Here is an 18451-nt window from a genome sequence, read left to right on the forward strand (position 1 = left end):
ATCATCATCCTTTTTGCGCTTTAGCGACGCGCGCGCTTTTGTGTCGCAAAAAAAAAGAAACGAATGAAAACGTCGTCTAACGAATTAATGAGTTATCTCGCAGAGAGACTTGCGCTCTCCTCCTTCCTCCCTCGTTTTGTTGCACGCTTTAAAAGAGGCGCGATCGAGATAATCAACCCTCCCTTCTTTTTTGCTTCTCTCTACTTTTTATAATTTTTCATCCATCTCTCTCTCTCTCTGTCTCTCTCTCTCTTTCCGTTCCTTGCAAAAATTTTCGACCGATCTCTCGACGATCTCCGGATCGAAGCTCGAGTTTGTCGTGGACGACGCGCGTCGCCGGTGCTCATCATCGCGCGTGGGATTATAATCGTTTAGAGTCCTTTGTACAGACTTCTGATAAATCGTTCTATAACTTATTTTTCTTTTTTTTTCCTCTTTTTGCCATTTGCCTTATGTGATAACGGTTTTTTTTAATTTTTCTTATCTCTTACCGCGAACTAGCGAGTAACTCTCCTCTCTCTTTTCTCTCTCTCTCTCTCTCTCTCTCTCTCCCGCTCAATCTCTCTCTCCCTCTCTCTCTCTCTCTCTCTCTCTCTCTCTTTTTACATATCTACTTACGTTGTAACGGTGCTTGTGTTGTACAGCTAAAAGTTAGCTAGACGTGGGCCCAAGGGACCCCGGGGACACGACCCCCGGGGCGGGGGGAGAGTGGAATCCGACATTCCCTCGTCGGAGGACGTGCGGGTCAGGAGACCCTGTCGGCCGGCGGAGCCTCGATCTCCTTCGAGGCCGCGCGCCCGCCGCGCCGGCCTCGCGCGATCGCCGACAATCCAAGGACGATTCCCCCGGGCTCGAGCCGCGGTGCGGCGCGCACAGAACGCGAGAAATAATTTATACAAAACCCTGGCAGGGTCCCCCGTGTGGCGCTCCGCTGAACCCCGACACATTCGGGTCATTCTCTCTCTCTCTCTCTCTCTCTCTTTCTCTCTCTCTCTCTGGTCAAGCTCGCACCGACGCTCGCGAGCGTAAAAGGATTGACCGTGAATTATTTCGCGTCCTTCGAAATTAATCGCGAGCTTTTAGCGTCGGGACAATTCCTCCCCGACGTTTTATTTCAGCGTACTCTTGTTCCCTTTCTCATTGGTCTTCTCTCTTTTTCACGGGAGGGATACGCGGTTCGCGTACCGAGAGGCGGAGACGATCGGTCGACTCGATCGCGAGAGGATCCGAAGGTACCGAGCGACGCCGATAGCCGGTGTCTGCGGCACCGGGGGAGACGACGCCGTATTCCGGCACATCTCCGGCGAAAGCGGAAATAAAAATCAATAGAGCGAACAGCCCTCCTGGAAATATTCCAGCTGACGCACGTTATTCGGCCACCACGGGGGCCGGTTCCTCTTCTGCCTCCGGGGCGAGCGAGGCCCGCGCGAGGAGGAGGATGAGGTGGAGGAGGAGGAGGAGGAGGAGGATCGCGAGTTCGGCGAACGGAAGGAGAGTCGCGCTCGCGTGAGTCGCGACACCCCCGATCGATCCCGCTGATCTTCCGCTGCGCGCGGAGCGCATCGAGATACGATGACGTCCGTTCTTCCTCTTTCTCTCCTCACCCTCGCGCGCGCGAGGGAAGAGACGGATCGGCGAGGAGCTGATCCGCGAACATCCGGCCGTTCGGTTCTCCCCGCAGTCCTAGACATCCTAGAGATGCGTCACGCGCGCTCGATATATCGAAAGCCGTCATTTTGGTCCTATTCTGAGTAGAGGATAGTCCTCTATTATGAGGTGGGCTCCCAATATGAGATAGCGGAGTCTCTGCTGAATTAACAGGCATCATCTGTTTCACCATGAATTTATTGCCCCTGGCGTGAAGTCCAGGAGAGTCTTTAGTGGGAAGTTAATTGTTAGATCGTGTAATCGTTGCGAAATATTTGTCGTTGAATTTGGACGAAACGCCACTACCTCATATTGGAATCCTATCTCATAATAGAGGACTTTCCTCTATTTATGAGGAAGAGATGTTTTCTTTTATATTTTAACGTGGTCCAGAGGAGGAGCTCACGCGCCTTCAGTTTCACTTGTGTGGCGCGATGCTTCTTGGAAGGAGGAAGTTGTCACAAGACGAAGAAGGGAGCAAACAATGGGATAGCTTTCGAGGAGAGGTCGGGTTAATTAAATTTACATTTTTGACGTTAGACATTTATACAAATAATGAATGCTTATCCCAGAGTAGTAGCTAAATGTTGCGCGAATTTTTGTAATTGTTCGTCGACAAATTACCACATTTGTTTGCACAAATTGCATCACCGTTTAAATGCAGCGAGGAACCAAAATGGCGCTGTAATCACGTGATTTAAACAGCCGAGCGGATCTACATATACTCTTCGGTCACGCATCTCCGATTCGTCGAGGACTCTAGTCTTTTCGGGGTCCGGGCGAGATTTAGGGCCGCGACACGCAGGAAAACTTAAGCGGTAAAACTTCGGAAGCGACCAATCGCGGCTGGATGAAATTCTTATATTCTCAGTCGTAAGGTCTGCGTCCGCGACGCTAGAACTTGGTCCAAGCTTTAGCTTCGAGAAATGTACGTAGCCAATCAACTTGCAGCTATTCCGTAAAAGCTGCAAGTTGATCGGCTACACATCTTTCGAAACTTGGACCAAGTTCTGGTATCGTGAACCCAGGCCTTTAAGTCCCAGTCTAGAATAGATGATTTAAGTCTCAAGCCTTCAGAAATTGACCAATCACTGTCAGGTATGAGTAGAATACGCGACTGTGATTAGTCAATTTCTTAAAGCTTAGGATTTAAATCTCTATTGTAGATGGATACTTACTGCTTCAGTTCTTTCGTGTGTCTGGGCCTTGAATCTTACCGCGTAAGTTTTTTTTTCCACGGCCCCGGTTCGCGCGACTTTGCGTGGCGCGAAGTAGCTCGAGTGAGCAAGAAGTGTCGAGCCCCCGCGGCGGGTTCAGGAAAAGGGAAGACATAACGCGATACGGGCAAATTCTCCCTCTCCCCCCCCTCTCTCTCTCTCTCTCTCTCTCTCTCTCTCTCTCTCTCTCTCTCTCTCTCTCTCTTTCTCTCTATTTTTCCCTCTTGCCTTTTACGAACGCGATTGACTGCTGCAACGCGGGAGTCGCGAGCCGTGCGCGCGTATCGGACCGTATAGATCGAATTGCGGACCCCATTTCATCACTTTGCCGCGCACGTAGATACGTAGAACGCGGCGGGGAAGAGCGGATGCGGGGAGGTAGACGAATGCGAATTGCGGAGTCGTCGTAATCGGCCTGTCGCTCTGGGACGAGCGGGAGGGGACAGGGGAGAGGAGGAGGGCCAGAGGCAATTTTACGCGGCGCTGCGCTCATCTTCGTCGGCTGTTAGGCACGAATGCGATACGCGACGCGTTATCGCGACGAGCGAGGGAAATTGATAAAAAAAAAAAGGAATCCACTTTTCATCAAACGAACTCCTAATCCACGCTGAAATCTCCGGACGCGCGTCCGGATTTCCTCAGGCCCGAGGCCTGGGGCGATGAGAAAGAGCCTCGTTCCTCGCGAGATATCGATTTAATAAAGAGAGAGGTACATGTTGCTCTAAGGAGCCGAGTTAGGTCGAGACGGTCCACGTTAGTGCTACGTGTAAAATTGATTTTGAGACTAACTAACATCTTGTATCGGCTCGCGGGTTCACCGTCAACTTATTCTTAAAAAGAAAAAAAAAGTACACACCAACGTCAAGAGCGTCCTGACGCGGAATCGGCGATACGAAATAACGACATCGCGTCGGGCGTCCGACATTTGCGCGTTACGCTCGATCGAAATGCGATTCGATCGTATCGATTCTGCGTTACGCGGCCGCGCGTCGGATTCCCTTTAAACCGAGAGGCGCGTGGACGTGGATGTACGCGCCCCACGGGAATTCCCGGAGCTTTTTTTCCTTCCTCCTCAGCGTAGACCCCCCCCCGATATCGCGACGGAGCCCCGCGGGATCCGGTAAAGCTCGGGAGAAACGCTCTCGCCCCGGACGCGGCTTCGATCATCGGTCCCGCTATACCTAACGTTCCAATATATACATATATATATATGTATATGTATGTATATATGTATATACATGTAACCGACTTGTCCCGCGGGATAACGTCACGATAAACGCGACGCGACGCGGCGATTCGTGCTCATAAAACCCCCCCGCGACGGTGACCCACATAAGGGACGTATAGCGGGGTGGTATAACGCCGTTCGCGTCCCGGGTGGAGTACCGGGATCGACGAGAGGCGAGAGACCGATGGCGTAACGACGGTTTTACGACGCGGCGAATCCGCACGTGTCGCGTACACGGGGCTTCCGGTGCACAGGGCTCGGGTCCTCCCCCACTTACCCCCCCCCCTCTCTCTCCCCGAGTCCGCCGCGTTCTCTCGAGCGAGTCCCCGGAGTTCTCTCCTCTCGAGTCTCCAAACGCTCCCGCTCCCTTCCGCCGGGTCCTCCGGCATCGATCTCGCGGATCCTCGCGGCTCTCGCGGTCCCCGGAGCGGCCCGGCCTCGCTCTTGCGAACTTCTCGAACCCTCGGACCGGCGCGTCCTTGGATCCTCCCGCTTTTCAAGGTTCCCCGGGGTTCGTCGGGTCGCGGCGTTTCCCGAATCGTCGAGCCCACCCCGGCGAGAAATGACTTCGTCGACCGGTGTCGAAGCGACGACGGATCGACGTCAATTTGACGGTATCGATGTCGATTCGACGTGGTTTCGACGCCGATCGAATCGTTTCTCACCGGGACCGAGGTTCCCGCGCTCGTATCTCCGAATCTCTCGCTCTCGCGTTTGCTTTTTCCCCTTTTTTCTCGAACGAAGATACCTCGTGTCTTCCTCGAGAGCTCTCGAACGCGGACCCGTTCGAATTCTCGCCGCTCTGTCGCGCCCCGCGCTAACGGGGAAAGGGTATCGGACCCCGTGAGTGACTTCGTAGGAACTGTAATTAGCGCAATTAAAACCGTCGGCGCAGCTTCGCCGATAGTTTCGTGCCGTCGCCTCGTCCCCCCGTTTCGATCGTCCGCGGCCTCGTCGCCGCTCGTTCCTCTCTTCTTACCTCTCGCCGGATCGTCGCTCAGCTCTCCCTTACGCGCGCAGAATCGCTCGAGTCCGATTCCACCCTGGACCCCCCCGGGGCCCCTCCATCCCCCGTGGTCTCCGACCGAGCGAGATCTCTCTCATAGGCGGGCGTGTGTGTTTGTGTGTGTGTTTGTGTGTGTGGTTTTTTTTTCTTTTATTCATCGTCGATCCCCCGGCGATCGAGCACTCTTCTACTATTGATATGTCTGTTTCTCGCGCGGTGCCGTCGTCTTCCCGGTCGTTCCTTCGTTCGTTCGTTCGTTCGTCCGTTCGTGCTCGTCCATCCTCTTCTTCAGGGAAGAAACGGACCGCCGCTGCTGATGCCGATGCCGATGCCGATGCCGATGCTGCTGCTGCTGCTGCTGCTGCTGCTGCTGCTGCTGATGCCGATGCTGACGCTTCTGCTGCTCGACGGGGCTAGGACGGCGGCTCGACGGCCGACCACCGATCCAGCGGCGGCGGCGGCCGGGAGCTAAACGATACCTCTGACGTCGTGCTGGATGTGAGGCAGAGTAGTGAGGCCGGTCAATAACAGGCTCAAGATCAGGAGTAGCCGGGTCGCACCGGAGTCCGCGAGGCTCGTGCTGCCGCACGTCTCCTTAGAGCCGACCTCCAGTTTCGCTGTAACAGAGAGTCGCCGGTCGCGAGATTTAATAATCAGTTTACACGAGGCATGCGTCGCGAGCTTATCAGATACGCTCCTCTTTTTTCAATAGCCCGACACAGGTTTGTTTTTCTTTATTTTAATAAAATATTTTTAGGAAACTAGGCGGAAAGAACGAATATTCTTCTCTTGAAAATAGGTTTAGTTTCAACGTGGCAATCTTGAAACGAGATTATTCTGCGTTAGAGGAAGAGAAACTTACTTGAACGAAGCAATTTTATATAATTTAATCAAGAAAAATATACGTTTATTATTTGAGAATAATTTTCTCGACTGGAAAGGAAACAAAGTTGGACAGAAAACAACACCTTTTCAAACCGGAGACTATGATTAAAATCTTTTTGTCAAAATAATTATACGTGTTGTTGAAGTGACAATTACAGTACGTAAATAAGACTGTAACATTGCCGGGATGTAAGATTATTAAATGCTTCCAAGAAGATTATAGATTGTTGCGTATATACAAAACAATGATCGCGTTAATTTGAGTGCATAAGAGTAGATCTGACACTTTCGTTCTGTGTAACACCCGCTCGTGGTTCCTGGCTCTCGTCTTCCGTCAGATTTTATTAATTCACGAGGACGTTCGTCGAGAAATATCGAGGAATATCGACACCTCTCGCCCCCTACTTGTCGTTTCTTTTATACGAGAGCGAATATCAGCGAGATCGCACGCGTGTGACACGCGAAAGTGAACCTTCGCTTCGGGACATTTTTATGCGAACATGCGCGCGCATGCTGTACCGAAGCGCATCTATTATTATAAAACGATTACAGCGGCGGATCGTGAATATTTCGGTGCGATACTTTGAATAATGGAAGATGCGGCGTCCCGTCGATCTCACTGTTAATTGGCCGCGGGACCGGCCAATGGAAGTTAGTCGCGATTCTTTTGTTATCTTTAGATTTGTTTGTTTTACTTTCACCCCCTGGTAGCACTTTCTGCCTTTAAAACGAGATGTATATTCAGAGGCTAGAGAGAGAGAGGCGAAAAAAAAAACGAATCTGAATGTGTGCACACGATGTGAATAAAATGAATGGGCTTATGTTACATCGCGCGGTCAATTGAGGACTCGACAATCGCGAATAATCGTAACAGTCGTGGTGCATTTGACGATTGCTAGAAGTGCAAGCAAATTTAACGGAAGGACGATCGGGACTTTTCTCTTTGCCCGCCGAGCGCTCTGGAAATGCGAGGGCCGATTTCTCCAAGCGGCGGTCCAGCTTGGAAAGACTTGTTCCTGCTACGATAGAGGAAAGTCCCCTATTATGAGACAGGCTTCTAACGCGAGAAACAATAGGACGATGCTCGTTAATTTAACCGAAACCCCTCCATCTCATATTAGGAACTTATCTCATAATAGGGGACTTTCCTCTATAATTAAGAGGGTGCCTAATAAGTATTTCTCAGGCTGTGTACTGTAATTTTATGATTCACATTACAGCCTCCGTTCTCTCTCTTTTATCCCCTTTTATTTTCTCCTTGCATATAATGCAACACTGAATCTTAGATCGAGCCCGAGCCGGATAATCTCGGGAGAAAAACGGCGGGGCAACTTTTCGCGCTCGGCGAGAAACGACTTCGCGTATCCTTTCTCGTCCTCCCGCGGATATCGGCGAGACGGGCAAGTTTCGCAGCGCGCGTCGTAAGATCGAGAGACGCGAGGGTGGCAACGTGGAGCGCGACGACAGTGATGCCGAGGGGGAGGAGGGGGTGGCTTCTCGATTGCGTGCACGTTCGCCTTGGCGCGGTGAAACAAAACGAACGAGCGCTCCGCCGAGTAAACGGGGATGGTATACCGGACCACCAGCAGCAGCAGCAGCAGCACATGCCGGAGGGGTAGGAGAGGTGGTTGTGGTGCTGGTGCTGGTGCTGGCGGTGGCGGCGATGGTGGTGGTGGCGGCGACCGCCAGGCAGGCAAAGCAAAGCAAAGCTGGCGGCAGGCAGGCAGGCAGGCAGGCAAGCTGAGGCAGGCAGGGCGCGGATCGATGCCACGGGTAAGTAACTCGCGCGCGTCGAAACCGCGTCGTCGCCGAGTCCGCGCGAGCCTGCACGTGCGATGCGATGCGACACGAGCCACCGCCACCGCCGTCGGCGAAGAAATATCTCGATACGTCGCGAGACGCCGGTCGTTTAACCCCCTTACCCTGGCCGTCCCTCCCTGCCCCCGCGTTACCGCGAAACCGCTGACCGATTAACGCTACGAGGAGCCGCGTCTTGCACTTGGGTAAATCTCGCGCGCGCTCGCACGCGGCTCCCGGATCGATCTCTCGACGCGTCGGGAAAGAGCGCTCGTGAGTGGATTCGCGATTTCGGATTTTCGCGCTTCGTCTTTTTGCTTCGAGCTATCGATAATACGCCGGCAGAAGTGCGTCACTGTTGTTTTCACCCCCCGCGTCACACCCGCGATCGGAAAAACCGCCCGCCCACGATTTTCTTTCTTCTCTCTCTCTCTCTGTTTTTTTTAAAGCGCCTATTCATTGTTCTTATAATTGCACGGAGCGTACAACACAATAGTGTTTTACAATCGATTCGCGCGGAGCGCGAGCAGGGGATGTTTATATTTTATTTTCGCATCTCCGATTTATACTTTCGCTTTTCTTTTCCTCCCCTTTCCCCTTTACCGCCGGCGGTCAGCCGCCGGGTCCGTGCATTTCCAAAAAAAGTTACCGTTAAAAAAATCTTGTTTTACAAATATCTAGAGCACGTTCATTTATTTATAACAAAGTCAAAGCGCGCGAGAGAGGCACCCCTCAAAGGTTTAGGCTTCATTAGCTTATTGTTTAGAGGATTTTTTTTTCCACGAACCGACGCTCCCGTACTTAAAAGTATTTTATGGGAGAGCGAAACTTCACGATCGTCTCCCTGTCGCGACGCTGGCTTCTGCGACACCGAAACGGAAACCGATAATGCTAAATAAATGTTTAACTGAGACTCAAAGTCCCGAGATTGGACTCATGCCGATATAATGAGAACGGCAGATACACGCGAGCGATACGCATATAATTTCAACTTTCACTTCCACGTGTGCAAACAGCTCGAAACGCACGAAGACTATTTGAAAAGTTCCCGGAACGAGGTACAAATGGCTGCACTAACACACAGCGGACGTCATACGTTAAACGGGAAAGTCCCGGCCCTTCTACGAACGCGCGTAAAGTTGCAGCGCATTTCAGATTGTTTCTTCGTTTATTGTTTTCAAAGATCCTGGAACGCGTCTGCCTAATTGTTGAGAAACGCCCGAGTCCGAAGTGCGCGCTTTGAGCGTTTCGCGAGGGTATGCGATATTTTAATGGCGGCGCCTTTCTCACTGCCCTGTTTAAAATATTAGATATGATCATATTGCATTAGACTACATGCAATTTCACTGTAAATAAATAAGAGTCTTATTAATTTACATTGAAATTGCACCTGTAATCTAATGTACCTAATCATATCGTGTTATTTTAAACAGGGTGGCCATCTTGCCATCCCCGAACGCGCAAAATTCCAGCCCTGTCGCTCGTCATCTTTGAGCACCTCCCGTTCGCAAACTACCGCGGCCCCTTCGTTCTCGCGTCAGAACCTTCGTCTCGAAACGCTTCGGAGAATTTTCCGTCGCAAATGTCAAATAATAAAAAAGAAATCATTAAAATACACCGAAAAAAATTCTAGGTACACTTGTGGGATGCAGATAGTAATAAGTTTTTCGAAAAATTTGGGCATTACTACTGAATTTTATAATAGCGATAATTCTAAACATTTTGAAAGAGTAAATTTTGCATTTGATCGAGCCAACTAAATTCTGCAGTGTTTTAACTTTACCCAATTTATGTCGTCATAACCTATGCGCTTTAGTTGAAACTGTCTCACCGTAGATCTAGGTAACGTTAACCAGTTTTGGATAATTATAACCGGCCTTTTTTTCAGCGTATTTGTCGCCAGTTTAGCTACGCCCTGCACGGAGAAAAAGACTTGGTTAGGATAACCAAAAAAATGGTCGCCTGAAACCAAGTGCCTTGGTTATATATGCGCCAGCTGATTTCTTGGTTACACGTACCAACGGCACTTAGTTCGACTGCAATAGTTGGAGCAACCAATAGTACTTGGTAGACTTGGTCGCTCTAAACTATCATTACTTGATTATTGTAACCTTTATCTTTTGGTTGACTTTACCAAGTTACTTGATTGATGGAACCAACGGTCGTACTTAATTGTACCAACTATATCTTTATTGGTACAATTAATTGACCAAAGCATTAAAAATTGAAACATTCTCTTAAATAAAATATTTTTTATAGCTCAGTTCATTGGTGAAAATATTTTTCTTATTAACAGTTTGTCGTAAGGTTAAAATTACATAAATGGACCAAATTGGCTATAAACGGTTTCATTTTTTGGTTAAAAAAACTGCCCGATTTAACTATAATATTTTTATTTTTACGATCATGCGGAAAATTCATACTTCGCAAAATTTATTAATTTAAAATGTAATTTAAATGTAGAAACGTAACAGAACTTGCCTTCAAATATTGAGACGAACTTCTCAAATCTCCAATTTTCCAACAATTCTTTCACGCTTGTTACTTCCATAGCTGCACTAAACAACTTATGTCCGTTTCTATCGATGCAAACCTTATTCTCGGTTTAAGTTACTTCTTGTTCTAATTCTTAGGACTAGTAAGGAATAAGAAGTAAGTGAGCCGAGATTGAAATTAATCTTAATCGGTGATACCCCTTTCTACCGAATTCACCGTGAACTTGGTTATGCTATAAGCTATGGTCGTTTGTTTTTATTTTTTTTAATTTCAATTTGATGTTATGAGAACTAATTGCCGTGGTTCCTTCTGGATAACCAATCGGAATACAATTTCTTGGTTACTTTAACCAATTGCGTTGGTTATAAACACCAACGGTCCCTATCAAGTTTGAATTGCCAGACTAACCAAGTGTACATGATTATGGTAACCAAGTCAATCGTTATAGCAACCAATATACAGCTAACCAAGAAAAACTTTGTAAATTTAACCAAGCCTTTCTTTCCGTGTGTACAGAATTATTTAACGCACTTGTAATAACCATTTGTAGCGCCCAGGAAACGTTACGCGCCGCGCAGGCTGATAAAATTACCCACGTTCTACCAACATGGCAAATTTAACGCTAATAGCGACGTCTCCCAACGTTCCTCGCGCGGGAAATGTTTTCCCACCCGAACGGGGAGCCTGCAGCTTATTTCCAAGTTATACGAAATTTACGAGAGTTCGTTATCGCGGCCCTTTCTCGCCCCGACCATCCTCTCTACCCTCCCGACGTCACTCTCCCTGTCACGGCGCGTCGCGGGGAACGGGGAGGACGGCGGAGGGCAGGGGGCAACGATAGAATCTTCCCTCCCTGTAACGAGACCGATATTTTCGCGTGCGTGCGTGCGTGCGTGCGTGCGCGCGCGGACGAACGGACGGACGACGAAGGGAGGTTTCACGGCGTAACAGCTGTCTATTAAGGCATTCCGCCGTCATACAAAACGATCGTCGTGTAAAACGCCGGCGGCCGCTGCTTTCGTGACCGCGATGACACGTCGGCACGCCACGCCGTTTAATCTCGGCGTGCGTGCGCGACCGCGACCGAAGGGCGGGAAGGAGGGGCCGGCGGGCTTTACCGTAATCGTAATTATCATATAAAGCGACGTTGTTGTTCGAGCAGGTACAAATTTCAGACCCTTATCGCGAACGCGAACGTTACCCGCGCCACACGGCCGCGGCAATGAGGGCCCCATTAACGGACCCGCGCCCGCTCGAGGGCGATAACGCTCCTCGTGGCGGACGCGAATGAACTTGAACGAATCCTTATCGCCGAGAGCCCGGCGTTCCGTTTTCATCCGCCTCGTAAATAAAATTACAGCGCAGCGGCGAACAACTTTGTACACACTTCGGCGATTTTTCATCGAAATTACGCGCGCGAGAGCTTCACGTTCGGAATTGCATCGCGGGGAGCTGAGAATTATCGCGAGACAGCTTTCCTTTGCATTTTCACGAAAATTTATTTTCCACGCGCCGAGAGTTAGTTTTAGTTGTTAAATATTTGAAGAAGTAATAATAGTCGTTCTTTTTTTTTTGGCTAAAGCCCATTTCTAGCGACGCAGATTAATTGTCTGCTTAGCTAACAACCTTTCCCAATTACTGAAATTAGAAAAAGACAAAAAGTATGTTGGACGGATATTAAAGTTAATCTGCGTTGGTAGAAGTAGACAAAAGAGTTATTTTTAGTCGTTAACAAACACCCAAAGGAGTCATAATAATTGTTCTATAATTGCTCATCTTTTTTGCAATTAAGAGCTATTTTTAATTGTTAACAAATATCTAAAGAGATAAAAATAAAATTTATTTTCCATACGCCGAGAGTTATTTTTAGTTGTTAAATATTTAAAGAAATAATAATAATCGTTCATTTTTTAGCTAATGCTCATTTCTAGCGACGCAGATTAATTGTCTGCTTAGCGAACAACCTTTCCTAATTGCTGAAACTAGAAAAAGACAAAAAGTACGTTGAACGGATATCAAAGTTAATCTGGTAGAAATAGGCAAAAGAGTTACTTTTAGTCGTTGACAAACACCTAAAGGAATCATAATAATTGTTCTATAATTGCTCATTTTGTTTGCAATTAAGAGCTATTTTTAGTTGCTAACAAATATCTAAAGAGATCAAACTAATTGTCCTACAATTTTCTCTCGCTTGTCTCAGCGAATCGTCAACTTTGGGAAATACTTGGCGTGAAACTCCCCGAAGATTTTACGCTTAGAATTGGACCGAAAATCTGAGAAGTTAGAATTTTTGTTAACACGTTTCATTTATAGTTTCGACGACATTAATTTCCTATATATCAAGATGTTTCCCTCACTCTGATAACATCTGCAACTGCTGAGTTTCTCTCGTTCCTCAATCTGGAGCACAGCGGAGCACGGAAGAACCGAGCGCTGTACTCTGGGAAAAAAAAGACAGCAACCCATTTGGGGGCCCACAATTAGGTGACAGACGTGTATATTCGACATTCGGCTAGAGAAGACTTTTAGACTGTACGAGTGTCGGATTTTCTAAATACACATTACTGATTCCAACAGTACCTCAATCTATTATCAATTTTATTATCTTCCTGATTTTTTCCAACCCGCAATCACGAAAATATTCATTAAAGAGTAGAGCTACGAACAATCCAAATAATTCGATTAGTAATTGTGGGCACCAAAATGAGTTGCTGTCTTTGTTTTCCCAGAGTACGCATCTCGAAAGTAAAGTGGAATTATCTATTCGATCATCTCGCAGCAGCCACGATTACGGTCGCTCGATGTACGAATACGATTTCCCGTCGCGAAAGACGATGAAGAATATGTCCGTCGCCGATCGACCGCAGCGAGAAGGAATTGGTGGGACCGTCTCGGAAGATCCCCGCGCGATTTCCCGTTGTCGAAGCCTCGCGCTCGCGCCGGTCCTAAGTGGGACACTTGGCGAGGCGCACTTGATAGCAGTTCTGAATAAATAATGTAAACTCGAGTGTCGGAACGTTGGAGTGTTGTCTCGCACAATAGCGTGTCCCCTCCGAGGACGCCGGGACGCGACGTTCTCGCGATCGCCTCGCCGACGGTCTCGCGCTCGATGAATTTCCTCATCGTTTCCCCTGCCGTCTCTTCGAAAAAAATACCTGCGCTTCTAACCCGCTCCCATCCGTCAGATTACGATCAGATACGCGAGGCAGCCACGGCGGTACGACGCTCGATCACTCCGCGCGCGATCAGCGCGAGGAGATCCCTCCGAGGAGCCGGGACGCTCGCCTCGCGGCGGAGAACGATCTTTCTCCGAGAAACTGCCTCCGACCGTCGCGAGAACAATCAGACGTACTTGGCGCTCAACAGGTGTCATACGCAAGACAATTCGCGCGGTAAGTAACGCGCCGAGGACCACGGCGGCTCGATGAACCGCGGACCCTCGTCGTTTCCGCTCGCGTGTGACGGGTGACGTCGCCCGCGCGCGATCGCCGATCGTCGGATCGCCGGGAGATGATGGTCTCCGGGAGCGCGGCTGTTGCCCGCGGGAGATACGACTGTCGCGCGACAATCGCGAATCCCCCGATTTCTTTCCCTTACGGAAAGAATAATAAAGTTTTGAGTGTTAACACTCGATTGTCCGAATTTACTCTCAAATTTGGGTGTAGATATTGAAATCTGGGTGTTTATTAGCTCTTGTGGTGTTACCTCTGGGTGGTGCCAAGAATGAGTAAGTTCTAGGAAAAGATCAAATTTAAATTTTGCACCCGCCATTTCGCGCGCGCTATTTTTTATATTCTATATAAGAATTTTCAACTGGAATTTAGATTCCATGGGTCCTAATAATTTGGGTGTAAATATTTAAATCTGGGTGCTTACGCCCAAGTTTGCGAGTAAATTCGGACAGTCGAGTGTTAACACTCAAAACTTGAGTGGTTTTTCCACAAGGGTCGTCTATCACGCGGGGCGAGAACCGGTCTCGATGGGATACTCACACGTGGCGCCGAGCAGCTGCGGCAGATACTTCTTCCAGAAGGTGCACTGCCTCACCCTGGGACCGTTGCCGATCTCCGTACTGTTGACGTCCAGGGTCAGGTACTCTTTATTGACAGCGGTGTGCGACGGCCAGTAAGCCAGCGTCAGCTCGCCGCTCTCGTCGATGTTCGGATCCCTGTCCGATCATACAAATTGCACGTCTAAATATATCGCCGTCCCGACGCGGCACCGAAATATCTTTGAGTAACAAGATTTCGTGGTATTTTTAGAGTAATTTAAACGGACTGACACGACGGCGGATCAATTCGAGCCGCTGACAACGGCTGGAATTGGTATTAACCGTTTGAAGCATGGTGGTAGCCCACGTTACCACCTCAATTTCTTTACTTTTTGACCATTCAATTTCTAGTCAACGCATTTAGGTCGGCTGTTTGTTGGGGATCTCTGCTTTTAAGTTGGAGTACGAGTAATCCTTGAGAAAGAGCGAAAAGACTAGATTGATCTTGATCGGACGGAAGGTACTTGTATTTTCTACGATTTCGGCACTAATCAGAAAAGCGAACGTCCCTCTTTTTTTTGCCAATTTAATACACGTATTTTATGTCGGACATTCAAATAAATGCGACTGTAATTTGTCAGATTTTAATTAATTATCTCTCAAGTTAAAATATAATTTCTTTAAATAATTTATGTCATCCCGAATTGTATGGTACAACCGCAATTGTCGTATTTCGAAAATTGGGAGTGAAAATCGCAATAGGATTAAATTAATCGGCTTACCCCGTTTTCGCAAAGTTCGCCCAATATCTCATCATCCTCTTCGAGAGCTGCACCTCTTCGTGCGTGTAGCCCTTGGATGGATCCAGCGGTTCCCCGAAGACGTAGCTTATCTCGTCGGCGTGCATGACTCCGGTCCACCGTGGCCACGGATTGTTCTTGGATCTGGTACAAATCGTATTTTCTTAAATCGTACGCGATTCGGTAGACATAAACGTATTCACCGGGGTTTGAATTTCTTTTTGACGTTTCGAAAAACTCTACTCGTCTCTTTGAGGAAGAGCCAGAGAGCCGAGTTAATCGAGACTTGGAAAATCGATCCTCTCTCGTATATACCTATATCTTGATCTACCTATGCTTGTAGTAGTACATGTAGACAGTGTGGCCGGTGTCGGCGTAACGGCCGGCGAATTCGTTGACGTTGCAGGTGAACTGGTAGTCGCCGACCATCTTGTCGAGGGCGTTGCGATTCGCGTGCGGATCGTCCGGGTGCAGCCAGTCGCTGTACTCGTAGATGATCGCGTGACGGCCAATTTGATTGACGTAGGGATTCAGCTCGGAGACGGCGCTGATGAACTGGTCGCGCGTCACCTTCACGTCCTCGGCGCCGTCGATGCGGAACAGCTCCGTCAGGTAGTAGATGATGAAGTAGAAGCCCTCCTCGGTGTTGGAGCCCATTAGGATGTTGGTCTTCTTGAAGGACGTCGTGGCGAGCGAGCGCTGGGGCGTCTCGTCGAGGAACGCGCCGTCGATCACCGGCACGAACGGGAACTCGCAGATCCCGAGGGTGCCCCACTCGTTCTTCACCAGCTCCTCCGCGTCCTTCGTCAACAGGCAGTCGATCACCTCGCGAAGATTGTGGCGATCGTGCGGGCAGCCGACCGCCTCGGCCAGCCGGATGCCGCGCACGATCGATTCTTCGCGCGAGATTATCGCCCACGGCGCGGTCGGCGAGCCCGACTGCATGATGGCTTGGTTGAACAGGTGCCTGGAATCGCAGGTTCCTTTCTTTAATCAAGGAAAGACCCCGCTTTTTCATCCATTAACGCATACGTCGCGCGCGCGAACTAAGCCGTATTCAAATGTGTTATTAGGTGCAACTTTCTTTTTGTATGCACGTGCATCTTGAATAGATACAAATATCAGTGCAGTGTTACATACATAAATAAAAAATGTATACAGATGAAAATATCGTTTGAACGATCCTATCCGATTTTCCCCGTACCGGTAGATACATACGTCTACCCGTTGAAACTGACCTGGACAGCGGAGACAGGAGGTGCATGGAGACGGAGACGGCGCCCGCGCTCTCGCCGAAGAGCGTCACGTTGTCGGGATTGCCGCCGAACGCGGCGATGTTGTCGCGCACCCACTGCAGGGCCATCATCTGGTCGAAGAGACCGGCGTTACCGGGCACGTCGGACGTGCCGAAGTACAGGAAGCCGAGGCTGGCCACGCGGTACTGCATCGACACCAGGATCACGTTCTCCTCCGACACCAGGGTCTTATGGTCGTACACGTCGAGGGTGGCCGAGCCGGAGTAGAAACCGCCTGGAAGGAGGGACACAGAGATCCTTGGATCTCGCACGGCACGTATGCACGATTGTTTTTTTTGCAAATCGTCTTCCTCGCGTGATTCAAAACTCTCGAGTACCGAAAAGTCAACAGCGAAACTTTATCGACCTCCCCCCCCCCCGTTTCGTTTTATTTTATATTAATCGCCCGATGTACGCTGCGTCGGCAGTTCCAGAAAGAGTCCCCGAAATCGCCCGAAATGATTTACAGGAATTCTCTCACGTGCCGGGACATCGTCACGCAAGTAATTTCGCCACTTCATACTCCCTGATAGCGTAACGGCAGTTATTGTTTCTTCTAGTGTGTGTGAGGTCGCGCGTCACGGCTAAAAATATCTCTAATTGGACAACGTTCGAACGTTAAATTTTATTTTGCGGCATAAGCCGCCGGCAGACGTATCAATCATCGCCGCAACAAGCCGCGTGGTGACGGGGCGGTAAAAGAATCTCAGGTTTATAACTGACATAAACGACGGCATAATGCACGCTCTGACACCATTCGGAGCGCGACGAGAATCGGAGATGAAAAGCCCCCCCCCCTGGCGAAATGGCTTTCGGGAATGCTTCCGCCTTCGCAGTTGCCGAAAGGAATCGCGTAATCGCTCGCCTGGGAACCGAGGACAACGTAGCGGTCGCGATCGCCTCGTGTTCCTCGCGAAACTAGGCGATCTCGGTAACTCTCCCTCTAGGGAAAAAAGACAGTTAGCGACCCATTTTGGGGCCCACAATTAGTAACCGAATTATTTGGATTGTTCGTACTCTAATCCTTTACGAATTTTACCCCGCGTAGATAAAAATCGCAATTAGCTAGTCTATCTACATCCAATTTTTAAGTAATACTAATCGATTCTCTCTCATTAGTTCTGTCGATATTCAGTAACGCAAAGATAATTTTCACCGAGGGGAAAACCGCTGACCAAAACCTTGTACACCAACGCCCACTAATGCCTAGTGGGCATTACTTTATCTTATTATTTTATTTTATCTTATTTATCTTGTTTTATCTTATTTTATCTTTATAATACCCCAGCAAGGCCTAATGCTCAAACTAATGCCCAAAAAATGCCTATAGTAATGCCTAGTAATGCCCAGTAATGCCGCAAATCTGTACACCACAATGCCTTGAGCGGTTTCCCGCTCGATTTTCACTTAAGAGGCAGTACTCGAAATGTTAAGTTGCTTAACTACAAAAAAATGGCCAAAATTTTTGCCAGAGTAGAGTTAGGAACAATCCAAATAATTCGATTACTAATTGTGGGCTCCAAAATGGGTTGCTGTCTTCTTTTCCCAGAGCCGGAGGTATTTTCGCGCGAGAAAAGGGCGGAGACTTCGTCGAGGCGAGATCGCGCTCGGCGAGCGGGAGAATCGAGACGATGGATTCTCATCACTGGGAACTCACCACCGAATATCCATACCATGACAGCGGCGTTCCTAGGCCTGGGCCGCGGCACCACCACGTTCACGTACAGGCAGTCCTCGTTCAGCGGTGTGTTCGGGTTCCACATGGTGGCGCCGGGGAAGTCGCCGAACACCGTGTCCAAGATCTGCACGCAGCTGTTCGGCAGGGTGGTCGCGTTCAGCACGCCCGACCACTTTTCTACCGGCCGCGGGTGGCGAAACCTCAGCGGGCCTGTAACGTCAACGATCCGCGAGTGAAATCTCGCTCTCCAAGTGAATCCCGGGGAACGCGGCACTAGGATCTACACCTAATTCGCGAGAAAAAGCCCTTCTCTCCTCGAACTATTGCAACTCGGGAAAGGATCACTCTCGTCGATCAGGAAGTGTCGATTCTAAGCGAATCAACCTCTTGTTTTTACCCCGTTTTATCGCC

At 49.1% G+C, this 18451-nt stretch overlaps 1 protein-coding gene across 4 annotated transcripts in view; it reads right to left on the reverse strand.

The window, feature by feature from the left end:
* Window positions 1–4551: 4551 nt before the first annotated feature.
* LOC105567512 (acetylcholinesterase-like) overlaps window positions 4552–18451 on the reverse strand; it is a 36591-nt gene continuing 22691 nt past the window's right edge. For all 4 annotated transcript variants that reach the window (XM_012022437.1, XM_012022436.1, XM_012022435.1 and 1 more), the window contains exons 4-9: window positions 18020–18250; window positions 16306–16597; window positions 15399–16034; window positions 15050–15211; window positions 14269–14444; window positions 4552–5715 (exon numbers count right to left, since the gene is read on the reverse strand). In XM_012022437.1, coding sequence (XP_011877827.1) covers window positions 5567–5715; window positions 14269–14444; window positions 15050–15211; window positions 15399–16034; window positions 16306–16597; window positions 18020–18250 — 1646 coding nt within the window. In that variant the 3' untranslated portion in view covers window positions 4552–5566. The remainder of the gene's footprint in view (window positions 5716–14268; window positions 14445–15049; window positions 15212–15398; window positions 16035–16305; window positions 16598–18019; window positions 18251–18451) is intronic.

The sequence above is a fragment of the Vollenhovia emeryi genome, unplaced genomic scaffold (assembly GCF_000949405.1).
Source record: "Vollenhovia emeryi isolate VEMERY1.0 unplaced genomic scaffold, V.emery_V1.0 DF939137.1, whole genome shotgun sequence".
Taxonomy (NCBI): Eukaryota; Metazoa; Arthropoda; class Insecta; order Hymenoptera; family Formicidae; genus Vollenhovia; species Vollenhovia emeryi.